The sequence below is a fragment of the Apteryx mantelli genome, chromosome 5, assembly GCF_036417845.1.
Source record: "Apteryx mantelli isolate bAptMan1 chromosome 5, bAptMan1.hap1, whole genome shotgun sequence".
NCBI lineage: Eukaryota > Metazoa > Chordata > Aves > Apterygiformes > Apterygidae > Apteryx > Apteryx mantelli.
The window spans coordinates 87,209,445-87,227,468 of record NC_089982.1 but is presented as its reverse complement, the minus strand read 5'-3'; the positions used below and the strand labels follow the sequence as shown (position 1 = coordinate 87,227,468).

General features: G+C 65.0%; 1 protein-coding gene across 2 annotated transcripts; it reads left to right on the top strand.

Moving 5' to 3' along the window:
* The first annotated feature begins 11,078 nt into the window (after positions 1 to 11,078).
* Positions 11,079 to 17,991, top strand: ATP6V1B1 (ATPase H+ transporting V1 subunit B1). Of its 2 annotated transcripts, XM_067297234.1 has the most exons (12): positions 11,079 to 11,132; positions 12,833 to 12,931; positions 13,385 to 13,478; positions 14,497 to 14,574; positions 14,894 to 15,033; positions 15,140 to 15,339; positions 15,476 to 15,599; positions 15,828 to 15,978; positions 16,612 to 16,704; positions 16,816 to 16,988; positions 17,575 to 17,704; positions 17,804 to 17,991. In XM_067297234.1, the coding sequence occupies exons 3-12, from the start codon at positions 13,472 to 13,474 to the stop codon at positions 17,968 to 17,970; spliced, it is 1,263 nt and encodes a 420-aa protein (XP_067153335.1). In that variant the 5' UTR covers positions 11,079 to 11,132; positions 12,833 to 12,931; positions 13,385 to 13,471; the 3' UTR covers positions 17,971 to 17,991. The 2 variants fall into 2 exon arrangements, with proteins under 2 accessions (XP_067153335.1, XP_067153334.1); XM_067297233.1 differs by lacking the exons at positions 11,079 to 11,132; positions 12,833 to 12,931 and having other exon boundaries at positions 13,417 to 13,478; positions 16,612 to 16,694; positions 16,884 to 16,988.
* The last annotated feature ends 33 nt before the right edge of the window (positions 17,992 to 18,024 follow it).

Below are 18,024 nucleotides of genomic sequence, written 5' to 3'. Positions count from 1 at the left end.
ATAGTAATGACAGTAATATTAATTACCGCTGCGCAATACTGGGGTCAGCTGTGGGGTTTCCAAACCCCGCAGCTGAGTCGGGTTTGCACACGCACGTGCAGGGAGCCCGAGCGCCGCTCCCCGCCGCGGACTGCTGCTTCTCCCCGTGCACCAGCCTCTGAAGGAGGACACAGCCCTCAGCCGGAGCGCTCCACCCCTCCCACTGTTTTGCAGGGAAATATTTAAAATAAATGATTTTATAAAAAGGTTTCGGTGATTTTTTTTTTCTTCCTTTAAATCAAGTGTTTCTATGAAATAGTTATTTATCGATCGTATCACTTCTGGAGCACTTTATGGGAGCGAGCGGCCGTGTCTCGCACGGCTCTGCTGAGCTCAGGAGGCATCGCCGGCCCCACGCCGCAGGCGGGGAAACTGAGGCAGGACGCGGGGTTTGCCCAAGGCTGCAGAGGCCGGCGACGGGCTTGCTGCCCTGTGTTTCCCTAAAGGTGATATTCGCAGGAATCCCCGGGACGTGGGGAACCGGTAGGGAAGCATTCACACTCCTGCTCCTTGCTCTCCCCCCGACCCCGTCTCCACCAGCACGAGCTGCAAGGTTTGATGTTGTGATGACATTTTCGACTGCGGTTTTGGATTCTGACAGGACAGAAGTCCACTCCCTTCCCTTCCTCACTTAATTTATATTTATATTGCCGTTCTCCACCCTCCCTGATCTGCAAACTTCTTACTGAAAGAAAGAAAACGGTGGCGTGCAGAGCGTGCAGCGAGCTGATGCAGTTCCCGGGCGGCCGTATCCCCCGGGAAGCAGTTGTGATCTGCATTGGGCAAGAGCAGCAAAACCATGGGAAGCCACAGCGAACCGTCCCGCTCCAGGGAAACTCTTTTCTTGTACTTGCAGACAGGGAAAAACCTGCCGACAGGTAGGATTTGCCGTAAATCCGTCCCCCGAGCTCTTGTCTGGCTTTGGTTTCTCCTCTTTCCCTGAAGCAGCCACCTCCCATGAGAGCCCGGGATCCAGCCGGGACAAGCTGGGTATCCGAGGATATCCGAGCCCCGTTTCTCCCAGCTCAGTCTCCCGTGGGAGGAAACTTGGATCCAGTTTGGCAAAGGGGAAGTGATCTCCCCACACCCTTCAAGGGTGGGAGAGATTCGGGGTCGTTCCTGGGAAAGAAAGGGCCAGATTTGTTTGCAAAAGAGCCCCCAAAGCTGGAGGCGTTGCAGGGTTTCTCCTCCCGCTTCCCTCCCTCCCGTTGCCCAGCGGTGGGAAAGGAGAGGCGGCGGAACGAGATGGCAAATGCTTGCCACAACTTAAGCTCAAATGCTACTTTTGCAGAACCCCCCCCCCCCCCAAAATCTGACCCAAAGCTGCTGCTTCTCTGAAGTCTCTTCTTTCGGAACAAACATCCCCACGGATCGGCTTCGGGCCTTTCCCGGGAGGGGATTCGGCCGGGCCGGTGGGGCAGCTCCTGTGCCGCCTCCCAGAAATACAACTTGACTTGTAAAATTGGGGGGGGGTAGGGGGAAATACCAAAAATACCGTATGTAAAACTTTAATGAATGATGTGATTTCTCATGGTTTCTTCTGGTGAATAAAAGTTATGTCCCGCCTCCTGGCTGCCTCCTCTCGCCTCGCTTTCGGGAGCCGTGCCGCCCCCGGCACCCCGCGGCAGAGCTGCCTCCCTGCCGCACCGTATCAGCAGCCCTTCTGGCTTCAGGGTGGCTTTGAAGGGAAGTATTTTGGGTGCCATCGTCCCCTGCTCTCCTCCCCAGCCTGCCCCCCTGCCCTGCCCCCTACCCCAGCCCGGCCAGCAGGAGGGGGCACGGAGCCCCCTACCGCCACCTGCCCCCCACCCCTACCTCTGCCCCCACCCCTGCTCCTGCCCCCACCCCTACACCCACCCCTGACCCCACTGCCAGCCCTACCCCCACCCCGACCCGACCCCTCCCCGGCCCTACCTCTACCCCTGCTCCTGCCCCTGACCCTAACCCTGCCCCTAATCCCACCCCTGCTCCTGATTCCGACCCTACCCCTACCCTGCCCCTGCGCATAACCCCAGTCCTGCCCCTAATCCTAACCCTAATCCTAATCCCACCCCAGGCCCTTCCCCTACCCCCACCCTTACCCCTACCCTTATCCCTACCTTTATCTTTACCCTTACCCTTATCCCTATCCCCACCCCTACCCTTATCCCTACCCCTGCTCCTACCCCTACTCCCCCCTTCCCCTTGCCCCCTCCCGTCCCCCCACCCCCGGGGCCCCCCCGCTGCCCTCCAGCCCCGCTGCCAAGGTGAGGGCCGGGGCCGGCGCTGCCGCTCGCGCTGTTTACAGTCAACACGGGCGGAGCCCGGGGGGGGGGGGGGGGAGCCGGGGCCGGAGCCGGCCGGGTGCTGCGGGCCGGGAACGGGGCCGGGGCCGGGGCCGGGGCCGGGTACAAAAGCGGCGCGGGGCGGCGGCGCGCAGCCGTCCGGGCCATGGCTGCGAAGGGGCGGCCGCCAGCGCCACCGGCCGCCGCCGCCGGGCTCCGCGAGCACCTGCACGCCGCCACCCGCAGCTACGCCGGCAGCTCCCGGCTCAGTGAGTGCGGGGGGAGCAGGAGCTGCTCCGGGCCGGGTCCCCTCCGGGGAGGCTGAGCCGGGGGGAGCGCGGAGCGGGGGCTGCTCCGGGCCGGGTCCCCTCCGGAGGCAGCTGCAGCCTGGGCAGGGTTGGGGGGAGCCGGGGCTGCTCCGGGCCGGGTCCCCTCCGGGGGCGGCTGAGACCCCCGAGCAGGGCGCTGAGATCCCCAGCGCAGGTGCACGGAGCTGTGCGTGCCTCATAAGGGCTGCAGGGGGGTTGCTGCTGCTCTCGGGGATGTGGGGGGGACCGTTCTCCAGGACGGGGACCTTCCATCTGCCTCCGGGGTCCATGCAGAGCGTGGCCGTGGGAAGGGGCTGGGCCGGGGCCGAGCGAGGTCTCTGCCGCCAGAGCTGGGGGGCTCGCGCTGCCCTCGGGGCTGCCCATGCCGTGCTGAGGCCGAGCTCACGGCGGGGTGGCTGGGGGTCTGGGTGCTGCTCCGGGCTGCAGAGCCAGCCCTGCCCCGGCACCCTGAGGGTTATTCGTGCGGGTGACACAGTCGAGGTGTGCACGGGGGGGGGGGGTCAAAGAGTGCATGCGCGTGTGCATGCGCACGCATGCAAATCTGCAGGGTTTGGGCCATCGCTGCAAGGTCAGGAAGGCTGGGGAGAGCTTCGCTCTGTGTCCTCGGCCCCAATCCGGACGGCTCCGGGCAGGCGAGGCTGAGCTGAGCCGGCTGCACCCAGGCTGGCGCCGGTCGCCCTTGTTTGCTGTCAACACGGGGAGCGAGGAGCAAGGGAAGGGCTCCGCGCCAGCCGAGCGGGCACGCGGCCCTCGCCGCCCCCTCTTCCCCCTGGCCGTGGGGCCCTCTCCGCCCCCTCTTCCCCCTGGCCGTGGGGCCCTCTCCGCCCCCTCTTCCCCCTGGCCGTGGGGCCCTCTCCGCCCCCTCTTCCCCCTGGCCGTGGGGTTTTGTGCCGGACTTTGCCCTGAGGAGGGGTGACGGGTGTGCAGTGGGATGAGCATCTCCCGGTGGAGCCGCGGTCCTTTCTCCTGCCCATCCGGCCTCTCGCCCGTGTCCCCGTTGTGCTCGTAAAGAGGAAACTGCAGCACCAGCTGGGAGGAGGAGGAGGAGGGGGCAGGGGCTGAAGGCCGGCAGGGCCGTTGGGGAGCGGGCTGCAAGGGGCTCTGGCTCCCGGCTGCAGCCCCCCTTGCACCCTGGTCTGCCCCGGGCTCCCAGCCGGCCCCGTCCCAACGCAGTAGCCTGGAGGAGGCTGTTGCCGCCTTCTTGGCTTTTTCAAGGAAGAAATGCTCATCTTCAGCTTCTTCCTCTCTGCCCTGAGCGCTGCCAAGTGCCCGCCCTGCTTTTTAAAGAGGGAGCTGCATTTTGCCCCAAATCACTTGATTCCTGGCACTGGGGCTGTGGCGGGACGCGTGCTGGGAGCGTGTCCGTGCTCCTGGGACATTGCACGTGTCCCCTCGCGCCGTGCAGCGCCGTGCACTGGGGCAAGGTGGAGACACGGGAGAGGCAGGTCCCGGCACCCACGGGGAGCTGGGCTGTCCCGGCGTTGCAGAGGTCGCTAACGTATGCAACTGGGTCAGCTGCAGCCCTGTGCACCCCGCGGCCGTGCTGCAGCCCCACGGAGCGCCTGGGATCCCGGCACAACTCCCGCGACTGGCAGCAGGGGCGGGAGGGCATCCCTGGCCGGAGCTGCCCGCGCCGCCCGCTGCTCGGCTGCCGCCGGCTCTCCTGAGAGGCGGCAGAGGTATTAGCAGCTGCTCCTGAGCGCTGCGAATCCATTAGCACGAGCGAGTGGAAGAAGCACTTATCACCTTCTGGCCTTTGGCTTGACCCATCTTTGCAAAAAAGGAAAGAAAAAAAAACAGCCAGCAAATAACGCTGCTGCTGCTGCCGCCGCACGTGGGCTCAGTGCCGCCGCCGCACGTGGACCTGGCGGCCGCCTGTGCAAAGCACCGTGCCCGGCTGTGCCGGCTCCGGTGCCAATCACAGCGTCGCAGGGAGCCTCCGTGGTGTTCGTGGTGCTCCCGAATTTGTTCACTGGGAGTCTGAAACAGTTGAAGAGGATCCCGTCGCCCAGCGGACGCGTATTGCACAGAACCGCTCATTTCGGATGCGGGTTTGGGTCATTATCAGCGAAACTAAGATACTTTAGTGGAATTGCCCCCCAAACTGGTAGCAAATTGCCATAGAGCTTAAGGCACTTGGAAGCTTAAGGGCAGTATAATGCCGCTCCTGTGGGTGTGAAGCGGGAGATGGGCCGGCGGTGCGGGAACAGGCTGCCACCCGCCCCTGTGGCGCCGAACCGGCCAGCTTCCCGCCCGGCACGAGATATCCGGGCAGCCTGGAAAGCTGTCCTCGGGGCGGACTCACAGCCATCCCGAGCCCGGCGGCGATGCGTTGTTATTATTTATTATTATTATTATTATTAATTTATTTTTGGCGGTCGAAGGCCCTTGGCCCAGCCGGTGCCTGTGTTAGCAGCCGGCCGGGAAAGGGTCCGGCAGCCCTGCTCCACTCCGCGCCGCCCCCACCGGCCCAGGGCCCAAGCCCTGTTTTGTGTGATAGAAAACGTGACAGCGAGCAAGCCCAGCATTCCTTTTTTTTTTTTTCTCCTTTTTCCTTCCCCCCCTCCCTTTTTCCCTTTCTTCCTCCTCCGGGCCGCCTTGTTCGCTTCACGCTCGGCTGCCGCTGCCATTCTTTGCCCTTCCCCGCATGACCGTGCAGGTGTGTATGGGAACCCGCGGCCGGGGGCCCTAATTAGTGGCATAGCGCGCGGCCCCCCGCCGGGCTTTTCACGGCCCCGGCGGCCCCGTGCCTTCGGCAGCGCTGCCCAAACTGACACTGGGCAGGTTGCGGCGGGTGGGGGGGGGAATAGCGGTCGCTTAGGGACTGTCGGAAAAGTTTGAGGAAAGCGCCCGCCGGCCCCGGATGCGCGGGGGCTGCTGGAGTTAAGCAGAGAGCTGGGCTCCTTTGCGGGAGAAGGTGGTGATGGACAGAGCTTCGAGACCTCCAGGAGGCATCTCCAGGCTGGTCCTTCCTGGTGGCACTGTTGTCTTTCCCCCTGTCCGGATCTGCTGCTCCGGTCCTGCCACAGGTCCCCGGAGCGGCGGGATGCTGGGAATCACTCTTCCCATGCAGCAGATGGGGAAATTGGGGCAAGCGCTGGAGAAGCGGCTTGGCCACCGTCACTAGGAGCGGGGCTCAAGCCTGCATCCCCGGTGTCGGAGGGGGAAGGCAGAGCTGCGGCTGCTGAGCAAGGCTTTGTGCTCCAAGAAGTCTCCATCGCGACTCCGGTGCTGGATTTGCACCCTGTCTTGGGGTCCTCTCCGGTACCTGGGCTGGGCTGGAGGAGCGGAGCTGGGCTAACTTCACCGCTGCCTTCCCACCGCGTTTCCTACCTTCACGCTTCCCTCAGCACGGAGAGGGGAAGCCAAAGACTCGGATTTTCCCCTTTTCTAGTGTTTGCTCTACACGTGAGGCTGAAAGCGTGAGAAGGTTCGGGGTGTCGAGGCTCTGAACGCGCTTGCGAGCACTGAGACGCGGGTGACTCGGGGACGTGGCAAGGGGCTGTGGAGCCCTTCCCTTGCAGCAGCTCTCGTCCTGGAGGCCAAACCAGACCGTCGTGGCCAAACCAGGGCGGCCCCGAGCTACAAGAGGAACCTTCCCCCTTGGTGACACTATGTGAGATGGCACCAGGGCAACAAAACCAGGAGAAATGCCACCCGGCTGCAAGCCAGACGGGCCACCAGCGCTTGCTTTGCGCTTCTCCGCGGCTTGCTCAGCCCTGCCTGGCCTGGGAGAACGTCTGGGAGAGACCTTGGCCCAGCTGGAGTTGGTCGTCCTGGGTGCTGGGGGCTCCCTCCTAGGGTGCTGGGTTCTTCCCAGATTGCATCCTTGCAAATCGAGGCAGGAGAGGTTATCTGAGGGCTTTTTGCTGCCGGCTCTTTGGGGCGGTGCTCACCCAAGGGCGCCGCGAGCGGGTGCCTGCCGGGTGCTCGCTGCGGGGGGATGCGGGATGGGGAGAGCATCTCCCTCCGCCCCGCGAGGAGGACGAGGGCATCCCAGGGCGCAGGCGGGGAAGGTTTCGGGATGCATCTGTCCCAGCTCTTGGGTCAGCACGTCCTCCCTGAGGTCCGCTGGTGGTGTCCGCCCGTCTGTCCGTCCATCCGTCCCCGCCGGTGGGCACTTTGCAGCAGAGCCCTGGGAGCTCCGGCCGGAGGAGCCGCTGGGCCAGGCTGGGCCGGGCCGGGGGGGGGGGGGTCGGGGGGGGGGGAAGAGGGCGGCCGGGGGGGGGGGGGAACAATTAGCGCCGCGGTGTCGCTGGGTCGCGGCGGCTTTGTCACCGCGGCCAATTTCCTCCGCCCTCGGGGCCCTCCTCCGCCGCGGGGGTTAAGAGCGCGTGAGCGCCGGGGCTCACCGCGATTGCATGTGACAGGAGCTGTGAATTTGGGGACGGGGAGTGTGGAAAAGGCCACGTTGAAAGACTTTCTTTTCTCTCTTTTTTTTTCTTCTTTTCTTTTCCTCCCCCTCCGCGGGGGCAGGCGGTGCCCCTCCGCCCGGCTCGCCGGGGGCCGCAGCCCACCCACCCCGCCGCTCCGGCCCGGCTTGTTCATAACAGCTCAACATCTTAATTATGTGAATTAGTGTTTTCCGGTAGCTGGGGCTCCCCTTCCCTCTCCTCCTCCTCCTCCTCCTGGTGGTTTCCCTCCCTCCCTGCATCCCTCCGCTCCCTTTTTCCTAGGGACCCGGCGAGGAGTTTCGGCATCGCCCCGGCACCCTTTCAGCGCGCTGTCACCTATTGCTGTGGTTTGCTTTTTTATCGGGGTTAGGGCTCTTTGCAGAGCAGCGCCCGAGTCAGGAGGTGGCCGCGGGAACGGAGCCGGAGCCGCGCTCGGAGCAACAGGCGCGCGGTGGCAGCGGGGTCCCAGGCGCACGGTGGGGTCCCGTGTGCACCCAGTGGCGCAGCAGGGCGGGAGGTGACCTGTTCCCGAGAGATTTGCACCTGACTTTTTCAGTGGAAACTGTGAAGAACAGAGAATTGCGGAGCTTTTTTTTTTTCAGCATTTTTTGGTCTCCATGTACCAGCCCCCATTCCTGTCTCCACCTCTGTAATCGTGCCTTGCTAGCTGTCCTTCCGTCTGTCCGTCCTCTGGAGACCCATCCGCCTGCCCTTACCTGAGACACCCGAGGCACTCGGCTGCCTCCGAACGCGTTTTACGGTTTAAAGTTCAGCACGTCGCTTCTCATGATCTGCTTGCCCCATGGTATTTTCATGCCTTCTCCTGGCGCTTAGGTACCACTGAGCCGCTATGCGAGCCGTGCCCTCCTGGGACTTGCCCTTTAAGCGGCTTCTCGCTCCTCTTCCAGAGTCCGTTTTCAAGGCTGCATCTCCGCATCTAGGGGTTTTATCCCCGTCGTCATGGTGTCGGGGTATCTAGCAAAGTTCCTTGTACAGGTCTCAGAAGCTTTAGCTTTTTCTAGGGCCGACGTTTTGCTGGGCAGGGTTTTTGTGTTGGATTAGTCTCGCCGTAGATGTTTTCCTTTTCTTGGATGCTGGGCTGAAGTTCATGAGACGAAGGGAGTGTCAGGGCTGAGAACTGCTTTTGGGGGCACAGAGGAGCAAAGCTCTGTAGCGTTTCCCGGGCATAGTCCCTCTCTGGTCTGTCCCGATCTCCTCTGGCTGATCGAGAGCCAGCGTTTGAGGAGAGCAAGCCCAGGACCCCAGCAGTGGAGCTGGAGGACCGCAGTGACCCTTGGGTTAAATTCCCCCCTCTGTCCTGGGCACGTTGGTGTCCTCCTGAGGGTGTTTCTCCGAGTTAACCTGTGCCCTTGTCTATGTGGACAACTGGTGCTTTGGGACCATCGCCCAACAACTGGTCCCAAAAGCCAAGGCACGGTGAGGAGAGGAAGGGCAGCTCCACTGCAAAGACCAGCGTGGTGAGAGCACGAGATGTTCTCCTGCACGCGGGAAACCCAGCGCTGAGACTCCCCGTGAGTCCGGGCAAGGGTGGCTTCATCGCCTCAGTTTCCCCATGAGAAAATGATGGGAATAACGCTTCCCTGATGAATGCCGGAGCCCCGGACACCTTTGGTGGGAGCAGACCGCCCGGTGCGGCGGGAGGGAAGCAGGAGGGTGCCGCAGGGGCTGGCAGCCGTCGGGGCTGGGACGGAGACCACCTCGCTCAGGGGGGCAGGGATGCCCCGGCGTCCCGTGTGGGTGGTTTCCGAACAGCTGGGGCTGGGGAGGAAGAGGAGGCCGAGAAGAAAAGAGCCCAACAAAACCTCCCGGGGGAAGGGAAGCGGGCGAAGCGGCAGCGGCGGATATTTGTGAAGAAGTGGGGAAGGGGGAAGAAAAGGCGGAATGGTCACTTTGGGAATAAAGGAGACAAAAGGCGGGGAGATTGGCGGCTTAGCGCCGGCCCCCCCGGCGCTGAATGGGCGGCCGGCGTAATTGGGGACCGCAGGGAAGGCTAATTGCAAAAGTGGCAGGGATCACCGGGAAGGCGAGCGTCTCGCCGAGGCGCGTGGACCCGCGGGCCCGGAGAGCGCGGAGAGGTGCCAGCACCGCACCAGGGGAGGTGGGCGCGTGCCCGGGGCCGGGTTTTCCAGGGAAACATCCACGTTCCCGGTCCCACCACCCAGGGTGACCCCGGTGCTCGAGCTGGGCTGCGGCCGCAGCTCCCACCCCGGGTATCAGGGCGCCGAGCGTCCCGTTCGGCCGCTCGCTGGGCAAGCAGGAGCCCATTTCGCAGAAGGGAACATCCGCGGGTCCGTCGCGATAGCGGCCTTAACCCAGCCTGGTGCGGACACCCGCGGCGCAGACCACCCGTCCCCATCCCCGCCGGGGCGGGGGGAGACCCGCAAGCCCGCCAGCTGCCCAGGACCTCTCCAATCCTATTAGGATCGTGAGCAAACCGGAGGAGCCGGCGTGAGAAGAGAGGGCAGCGGGACGAAAGGGCCCTCGGGGGTCAGCGAAGCCGGCTCCCGCCGTGGCAGGCGTTACGGCGTTTTGACACATCGGTGAAATGATCAAGGAGCAGCTTAAAACCCGCTCGGTTCCTCGGCACCTGCGCCCTGCCTGGGAGCTCCTTCCTGACCCTTGCTCTCCGGAGCCTTGGAGACCTTCCCCTGCTAACGTGGATTTGTAATCCCGTTTATTTCCATTTGTTTTCCCTGTGTTTAACTTCACAGGTGGCTTTCCCCTGCCGGGGGTTCATCCCTGATGGCCTCGTAGCCGCTTCGGAGCAGTCGTGTCCCTCGGGAACCTCGTTTTCTTGGCCTAATCCCACCACGCTCGCGTGTCTCCTCCACGAGGGGCTCGCAGGCGCGCGCGCGGCCCCGGCAGCCCTTCTCCGCCCTCCCTTCCTCCTTTGCCTTCCTCCTCCTCCTCCTCAAGCGAGCGGGCGCCGAGCAGCACCGCTGCTGCAGGCAGAGCCTGGGCGCCGGGACCGCGTCCGCCTTGGTGGTGGTGGTGGTGGTGGTGGCCATGCGGGTAATTCCCCTTCCCGGGGACGGAGGGGACGCCGGGCTGTTATTAGCGGGACCCTCTCCGGGCTCGGAGGGTGCGTGAGACCTTCTCCAGCGAGGACGAGGAGACCTGGGGCTTCGCTTGCGGGGCTGGAAGGGGAAAAGGGGGTTGCAGCTCCCCCGGGTAGGTTCGAGGTTGGGGGATTTTTGTTCCTGTCCCGCATCCAAAGGGTTCCCAGGCTTTTTTGGGGGGAAAAGCATCTTCCCTGCCAGCCTGGAGACTCCTGGCTACAAGCTGGGCTAGGACCAGGGAGGTCAAGGAGGTGCTGGAGGGTGGTGAGGAGCCGCGCCGGCGCGTGCGCGAGCGAGTGGGTAGAGCGGGGATGCCCAGTGCTGCGGCAGCTCCGGCCGCGCTCCCCTTTCCTGGGGGCCCTGCTCGCCCCATGCCGCCGTGTTGTGTTTTAAACCGAAAATACAGCGAAGAAGAGAAACCTACAGTTGGAAGGGGAAAACACTGACTCGGGCAGCAGCTTTGCGTTTGCCGGCAAGGAGCGGCGGCGTGGAGGCTTTGGGCGTTAAGCGAGGCCAGCTGCTCTCGCTGCGTCGCTCCTGGCTTGAGGTGTCTTTTTGCTTTGCTTCTGCGGCGCGTGCAGAAATGAGACGAAAGACACCCGAGGTTGGAAATGATCTGGGGGGACAAGTTTCGTTTTCTTTTCACAAAAATGCCCCCCCCCTTTGCAATCACTTCGGCGTGTCCCGTTCGAGTGTTTCTGTTCCTTTTCTCTCTGCAATTTTTTTTCCCTCTATTTAAATGTTTCCATTTGGACTGGAATGACAGTAATTCAGTAAAATGGGTGTTTCCTGCAGAATGGAAATTTTGCCGTTTAGCAGAGGATCCAGGAGGGTTTCCCGGTTCTGGGATAAACCCGGGGGGGGGGGGGCGGAAAGGGCTCGAAGCCGGATCCCCGCGGCAGGACGGGTCAGAGCCCAGCGGGGGCCCCGGAGCACGTGCCCCACTGACGCCGCGTCCTTCTCCCCGCAGCCTACAGGACCGTGTGCGGCGTCAACGGGCCCCTCGTGGTGCTGGACAACGTTAAGGTAAGAGACGCTTCGCCGAGCGGCGCTCAGGCCGCCGAGCTCCCTCCTCCGGACAGAGGCTGCAGCGGAGCCTCTTCCGAGGGGCGGTGGCGGTGCAGCGCCTCGTCCTGCGCCGGGCTCAGCCGCGCGCGCGGAGCCCGTGTGTGAACACACGCGACTGTGTGTGCTTGCATGTGCACGTGCACCTTTGTGTGTGTGAGGGCATGCGTACACGCGAGAGCATGCATGTGCATGGAAGTGTGTGTGCATATGTGCATGCACGTGCATGGAAGTGTGTGTGCATACGTGCATGCACGTGCATGTGTGCATGCGTGTGTGCATGCATGTGTGTGCATGCGTGTGTGCATGCATGTGTGTGCATGCGTGTGTGCATGCATGCATGTGTGTGAGTATACGTGCATGCGTGTGTGCATGCATGCATGTGTGTGAGTATACATGCATGCACATGCATGTGAGTGTGGGTGTGCACGTGTGAGTCCGTGCACCTTGGTGACACTTCAGCAGGCTTTTTGCGAGCGCCTTGGCCCGGCAGAGGTGGCCGCGCGGTGAGCGACCGCTGCCCTGTCCCTGCCACGCCGCCCCGATCCGAACTGCCCCGGACGAGGCAGCACATTCGATAGCGGCGCCCAGGGGCTGCTCAGGTCACCTGCGTCCCCGTCGCTGCCCCCGCGGCCGAGGAGCGGCCAGGAGCGGAGCGCGCCCGGGGCGAAGGCGCCGTCCCTGGCGAGGCTTCGTCGGCCAGGGCCCCGCTTCTGTAGCCCCTTTCCCGCAGATCCCAGCAGGATGGGAAGGGATGAGCTCAGCTGCAGAGCTCGGCCCTGGCAGGCGCTTCCTGTGCTTTGCTGCCCTTTATGCAAAGGTCTTTAGCGAGGAATTAAAGTCCAAAGTTCACAGCACCGGAGCCGGGCCTGGAGGCTGAGAATGAGCTGGGATTTGTGGGGTGGAAGAGGAGGTGGATGTTGGTGGGGGGCCTGGAGCACCGGAGCGGGGTCAGGGTGCTGCACCGGAGCGGGGTCAGGGTGCTGTGCTGGAGCAGGGTGCTGCACCGGAGCGGGGTCAGGGTGCTGTGCTGGAGCAGGGTGCTGCACCGGAGCGGGGTCAGGGTGCTGTGCTGGAGCAGGGTGCTGCACCGGAGTGGGGTCAGGATGCTGCTCTGGATCAGGGTGCTGCACCGGAGCAGGATCAGGGTGCTGCACCGGAGCGGGGTCAGGGTGCTGTGCTGGAGCAGGGTGCTGCACCGGAGCAGGATCAGGGTGCTGCACCGGAGTGGGGTCGGGATGCTGTGCTGGATCAGGGTGCTGCAGCGGAGCAGGGTGTTGCACCGGAGCAAGCTGCCTCCGCCATCATTTGGAGGCCCCCAGAGCAGGACGTGAGCCCACTCCTCTGCCACCCTCTTCGGTTCCTCCCGCCGGAGACGGCGCATGCAGCGGGGCTGAGCCCCACGCGCTCCTGCAGCCGCGGAGGGGACCCTCACTCCGAGCAGGATCGGGCTCAAGCACGGGAGAACTGGCCCTTGCATCGCCCCCGGCCGAGCCCCAGGCCCGCGGTGCCGGGGGGCAGCGCTGAGGGCCCCCCCGCGGCGGAGGGGAGGGGAGGGGAGGGGAGCCCCGCGCGTGCCTTGGGGAAACTGAGGCACGGAGCAGCGCCCGGAGGCCGGATCCGCCACGCGGCCCCAATCCGCCCGTGCTCCCCCCCTCCAGTTCGCCCAGTACGCCGAGATCGTGAACTTCACGCTGCCCGACGGCACCGGCCGCAGCGGGCAGGTCCTGGAGGTGCTGGGCTCCAAGGCCATCGTGCAGGTGAGCGCGGCGCCCAACTTCACCCCCCCTCCCCCGATGCCGCCCCCCCCCCCCCACTTCTTAATCCCCTTAGCGCCTCCGAGCACAAGCCCCTTTTGCAGGGGCGCCTCGGGCCGGGGCTGCTTCTCCGAGGGGCCGCGCGGATCTAATTAAAGCAGCGGCCTTGGAGGTTAATTCCTCCAAGCGGCGTCAAATATTATACGGATCGAAGTGCCTTTGGCCGCCCGTCTCCGCTAGGTGTGCCGCTCCGGCCCCCAAATCCGCCTCTCCGGAGCTGCTGCGCTAACGGGCAGGGAAAGTGCCGCGGGGGGCCGGGGGTCGGCAGCGATGCTCCCTTCCCCTCCGCTGCTTCCAACCTGTCCCGTCCCATCCCATCCCGCCCCGTCCTTCCCAGCGGGCCGTTTGCCCTTCATCCTCACTAATCGCCACTCTCGTCCCCGGGCTCCTCCGCAGGTGTTTGAGGGCACCTCGGGCATCGATGCCAAGCAGACCTCCTGCGAGTTCACCGGGGACATCCTCCGCACGCCCGTCTCCGAAGACATGCTCGGTGAGCCCCGCTCCCGGCTGAGAACGGGCGCATCTCGGTGCACGGGTGGTGCAAGGGGCTTGGGGGCCGGCGGCCTGGTGCTGCGCTGGTGTTGGTCGCTTCTGTGTTGATGGCGCTCAGCCCCGTGTTACCTGCAGCATGCAGTCACATTATTATTATTATTATTACTATTATTACTATTATTACTATTTTGAGCTGAGAAGAGCCAGGGGCTTCCCAGGATCTTCCACGCCTGTGCTGAGCCTGGAGAACTCATCACAGTCACGGCAGAAGCATCCAAGCAGTGGCCCGAAGGCTGTGCCGTGGGGAGGGAGGGAGGGAGGACGTGGCTTTTTAATTGGTGTTTTTAATTGATGCTGGGCGACGCGGGGCAGATCTCCCCCTCCCGGGGACCCCCGTGGAGCCGGCTGCTCGGAGCCTCGTCCCCCCCCACCCGGAGCCCAGCAGGGTGATGCGGGGATGCAGGTCCTGGCGTCACCCTGCCCACGCACCCCCAGGGAAAGGAGACGGCCGGTGGCTTGGGTGGCACTGAGAGGTCTCCCCGGGGACCTGGGTGCTCCTGAGCGTGTCACCCACGCTCGCTCCCGGCTGGCACCGGCAAGGCTGCAGGTTCCCACGGCCGTGCTGGGTGCCAGGTCCCCTCGTTTGCACCCGGCGATGCCCAATGTGGCACCCGGCAATTCCCGGTGCGGTACCCAGCGATGCCCAGTGCGGTACCTGCAGCAGTCGGGGTATCCTGTGGCACCCTTGGGTGCTCGCTCTTCCTAGGGTTTTCCCCCTTAGAAAGCCCCGGCGGCGTTGCAGGCGTCTGCTCTGGCCGGAGCTGGAAGCGCTGGGGGGAAATCCCTCCCCCTGGGATATGTCCTGGTGGGATTTGCCTCCGAGCATCCCAAAGCTGTGCTTTTCCGCGAATGCCCCCCTCCCGCAGCTCGGGACCCGGACCGTTCCCCCCCACCACCCCGAAGGGCTGCCGCGGCCGCGGGGTGGGGGGGGAACGTGCCTGTCCTCGGCTTTGCAGGTCGGGTCTTCAACGGCTCCGCGAAGCCCATCGACAGCGGCCCGCCGGTGATGGCCGAGGACTTCCTCGACATTAACGGTGAGGCCGGGGGCTCCGCGGTCCCGGGGGCGGCCGTTTCTCTGCTCACCCTTAGGCGCCGAGCATCCTGCTTCCACACGGGGGGGGGGGGATCCCAAAGGCTGCTCCCGGCTCCATGCACGGGCAGCGCGGCACCCCGTCCAGGCGGCGGTGCGGGCTCAGCCCCGGCCCCTTTGGCGGGATGCCAGCGGAGGGACGCGCTCCGGATCAGCCGCATCCCCTCGGAGCACGCAGGGATGCAGCCGGACGCCGGCGCAAAGCCGCGTTCGCCTCCGACGACGGGCATCGGGCGCCGCTCGGCGCTGCCTCCCCGCCGCAGGGCAGCCCATCAACCCCCACGGCCGCATCTACCCCGAGGAGATGATCCAGACCGGCATCTCGCCCATCGACGTGATGAACAGCATCGCCCGGGGCCAGAAGATCCCCATCTTCTCCGCCGCCGGCCTGCCCCACAACGAGGTGGGTCGCTTCGCCCCGTGCCTCGGTTTCCCCATCCGCCCGCCGAGTGGAGGGGGGGGTGCGGGATGCCGGCGCGGCCCCCAACCCAGTGCCCGTCCCGCTGCAGATCGCCGCGCAGATCTGCCGCCAGGCCGGCCTGGTGAAGAAGTCCAAGGGCGTGATGGACTACCACGAGGACAACTTCGCCATCGTCTTCGCCGCCATGGGGGTGAACATGGAAACGGCCCGCTTCTTCAAGGCCGACTTCGAGGAGAACGGCTCCATGGAGAACGTCTGCCTCTTCCTCAACCTGGCCAACGACCCCACGTGAGTGAGCGCGGGACCCCCCGAGCCCGGATGCCCTGGGATTTGGCAGCTTGGTGGCCTCGTGGTGAGGGGGTTCTCCGGGTGGGAATGGGATTTAGGAGATGCCACGGGGCCGGTCCTTTCGCCCCCGTTGCAGGATCGAGCGCATCATCACGCCGCGGCTGGCGCTGACCACCGCCGAGTTCCTGGCCTACCAGTGCGAGAAGCACGTGCTGGTGATCCTGACCGACATGAGCTCCTACGCCGAGGCGCTGCGGGAGGTCAGCGTGCACCCCCCGGCTGCCCGGGGTGGGGGGGGTCTGCTGCACCCCCCCCCCCCAGCCCCATCCTGCACGGACGGGTGCAACGGCTCCTTTTTTGCATTGCATTTGCATTGCTCCCCTGGGGCAAGTCCCCTGCGGAGATGCTGCTCCCGGCTCTGTGCAGGAGCAGCGCTGCAGCAGGGACCCCCCCGACCCCCCGACGCAGCCTCCCGTCCCGTCCCGCAGGTCTCGGCGGCCAGAGAGGAGGTGCCCGGGCGCCGCGGCTTCCCCGGCTACATGTACACCGACCTGGCCACCATCTACGAGCGGGCCGGGCGCGTGGAAGGCAGGAACGGCTCCATCACGCAGATCCCCATCCTGACCATGCCCAACGACGGTGAGCGGCGCGGGCTGACGGCTGCAGCCCCTGCTCCCGCACCTGCGTTCCCGGGTGCCGGGCGGGAGCCAGCCAGCGCGGCTCCTGGCGTGCCACAGGGAGAGGAGCTTATCGGCCTCGGCAGCAGGGCGAGAGCGCGCGAATGCCCAAGCGTTTGAGGGGGGTTTCATGGGACCTTTCGTGGTTTTATTTGGGAGGCTTTTATAGAGCAAGTTCCTGGCTTGCTCTTTCCCCCCGAGCAGAGCAGTACGCTGCGTTTGGCCGGAGAACGTGTTTTGGGTGACCCCAAAACTGGGGGTGCGTGTGTGAGCATGCATTCGTGCATGCACGCATGTGTGCAAGTGTGTGTGCATGCATGTGCATACATGTGCATGCATGTGCAAGCTGGCACGTGCGTACGTGTACATGCACACCCGTGTGTGCACGCTCGCGTACAAGCCCAAAGCAGGAATTCGTTGCCCCGGGGCCAGGGAAAACCGCTCCTCCCCGTGCCTGCAGCCCTGCTGCTGTTCCCCGGGGACGCGCCGCTCCGTTGGCTGCCGCGTTCGGGGCGCGCTGGCCGCTGCCGCCATGCCCCAAGGAGCAGCCGGCCGAGCTGGCGGGGCTCACGGCACCCTGCTCCCCCCCCCCCAGATATCACCCACCCCATCCCCGACCTGACTGGCTTCATCACAGAGGGGCAGATCTACGTGGATCGGCAGCTCCACAACAGACAGGTCTGTTCCCGTGTCCGGGCGGCCATGCAGGGGCTTGGGTCTGCCGGGGGGGGGGGGGGGAGCGGGGGGCTCCGCGTCGTGGGGCCTGGGTTTGCTCCCTGCAGGGGAACCGGCTGCGCAGGGGTTTCTGCAGCCCCCCCGCCTTGCAAAGAGCCCGGATCGCCCGCTGAGCCCGCCTGTCGCCAGCAGATCTACCCCCCCATAAACGTGCTGCCCTCCCTGTCCCGCCTGATGAAGTCGGCCATCGGGGAGGGCATGACCAGGAAGGACCACGGGGACGTCTCCAACCAGCTGGTGAGGACCGAGCAGGGAGTTTGGTGGACGGGGGCCATTTGCCGCTTCAGACCCTCCCCACCGTGCGCCGTGTTTGCACCGTGCAGCGTGTTTGCACCATGTGTGCGCTGTGTTTGCACCGTGCAGCGTATTTGCACCGTGTTTGCACCATGTGTGCGCTGTTTGCACCGTGCAGCGTATTTGCACCGTGTTTGCACCATGTGTGCGCTGTTTGCACCGTGCAGCGTATTTGCACCGTGTTTGCACCATGTGTGCGCTGTTTGCACCGTGCAGCGTATTTGCACCGTGTTTGCACCATGTGTGCTCTGTGTTTGCACCATGCAGCGTGTTTGCACTGTGTGTGTGCTGTATTTGCACCGTGCAGCGTGTTTGCACCATGTTTGCACCATGCACTGTGTTTGCACCACGTGTGTGCCGTGTTTGCACCGTGCACGCTGCAGAGACCGAGCAGCATCTGCAAATCCCCGGCATCCCGGGCAGAAGCTGGGGTTTCCCTCTGCTCCTGCTGGCACCGTCGTCGGAGCGGGGGGGCTCCTGCGCTCCGGGTGCGCGGGGCCGGTCCTGACAGCGCCCGCCTGGCCCGCAGTACGCCTGCTACGCCATCGGGAAGGACGTGCAGGCGATGAAGGCGGTGGTGGGCGAGGAGGCACTCTCGGCCGACGACCTGCTCTACCTGGAGTTCCTGCACAAGTTCGAGAAGCAGTTCATCGCGCAGGGTGAGGGCCGCCGGGCAGCCCGCGTGCACCGCGCACCCCCCCCCCCCCGCACCGCGCGCCCCCCACCCGCCCCACGCCTCTCCGCTCCCCCTTCCGCAGGCCCCTACGAGAACCGGAGCATCTTCGAGTCGCTGGACCTCGGCTGGCAGCTGCTGCGCATCTTCCCGCGGCAGCTGCTGAAGCGCATCCCCGAGAGCGTCCTGGCCGAGTACTACCCGCGCGACGCCAAGGCGCCGGCCCCGCAGCCCGCCGGCACCGCGCTGTGATGCCGGCACCGCGGCTGCGAGGGGGGGGAGGAAGGTCAGCGCCAGCCTCAGCCC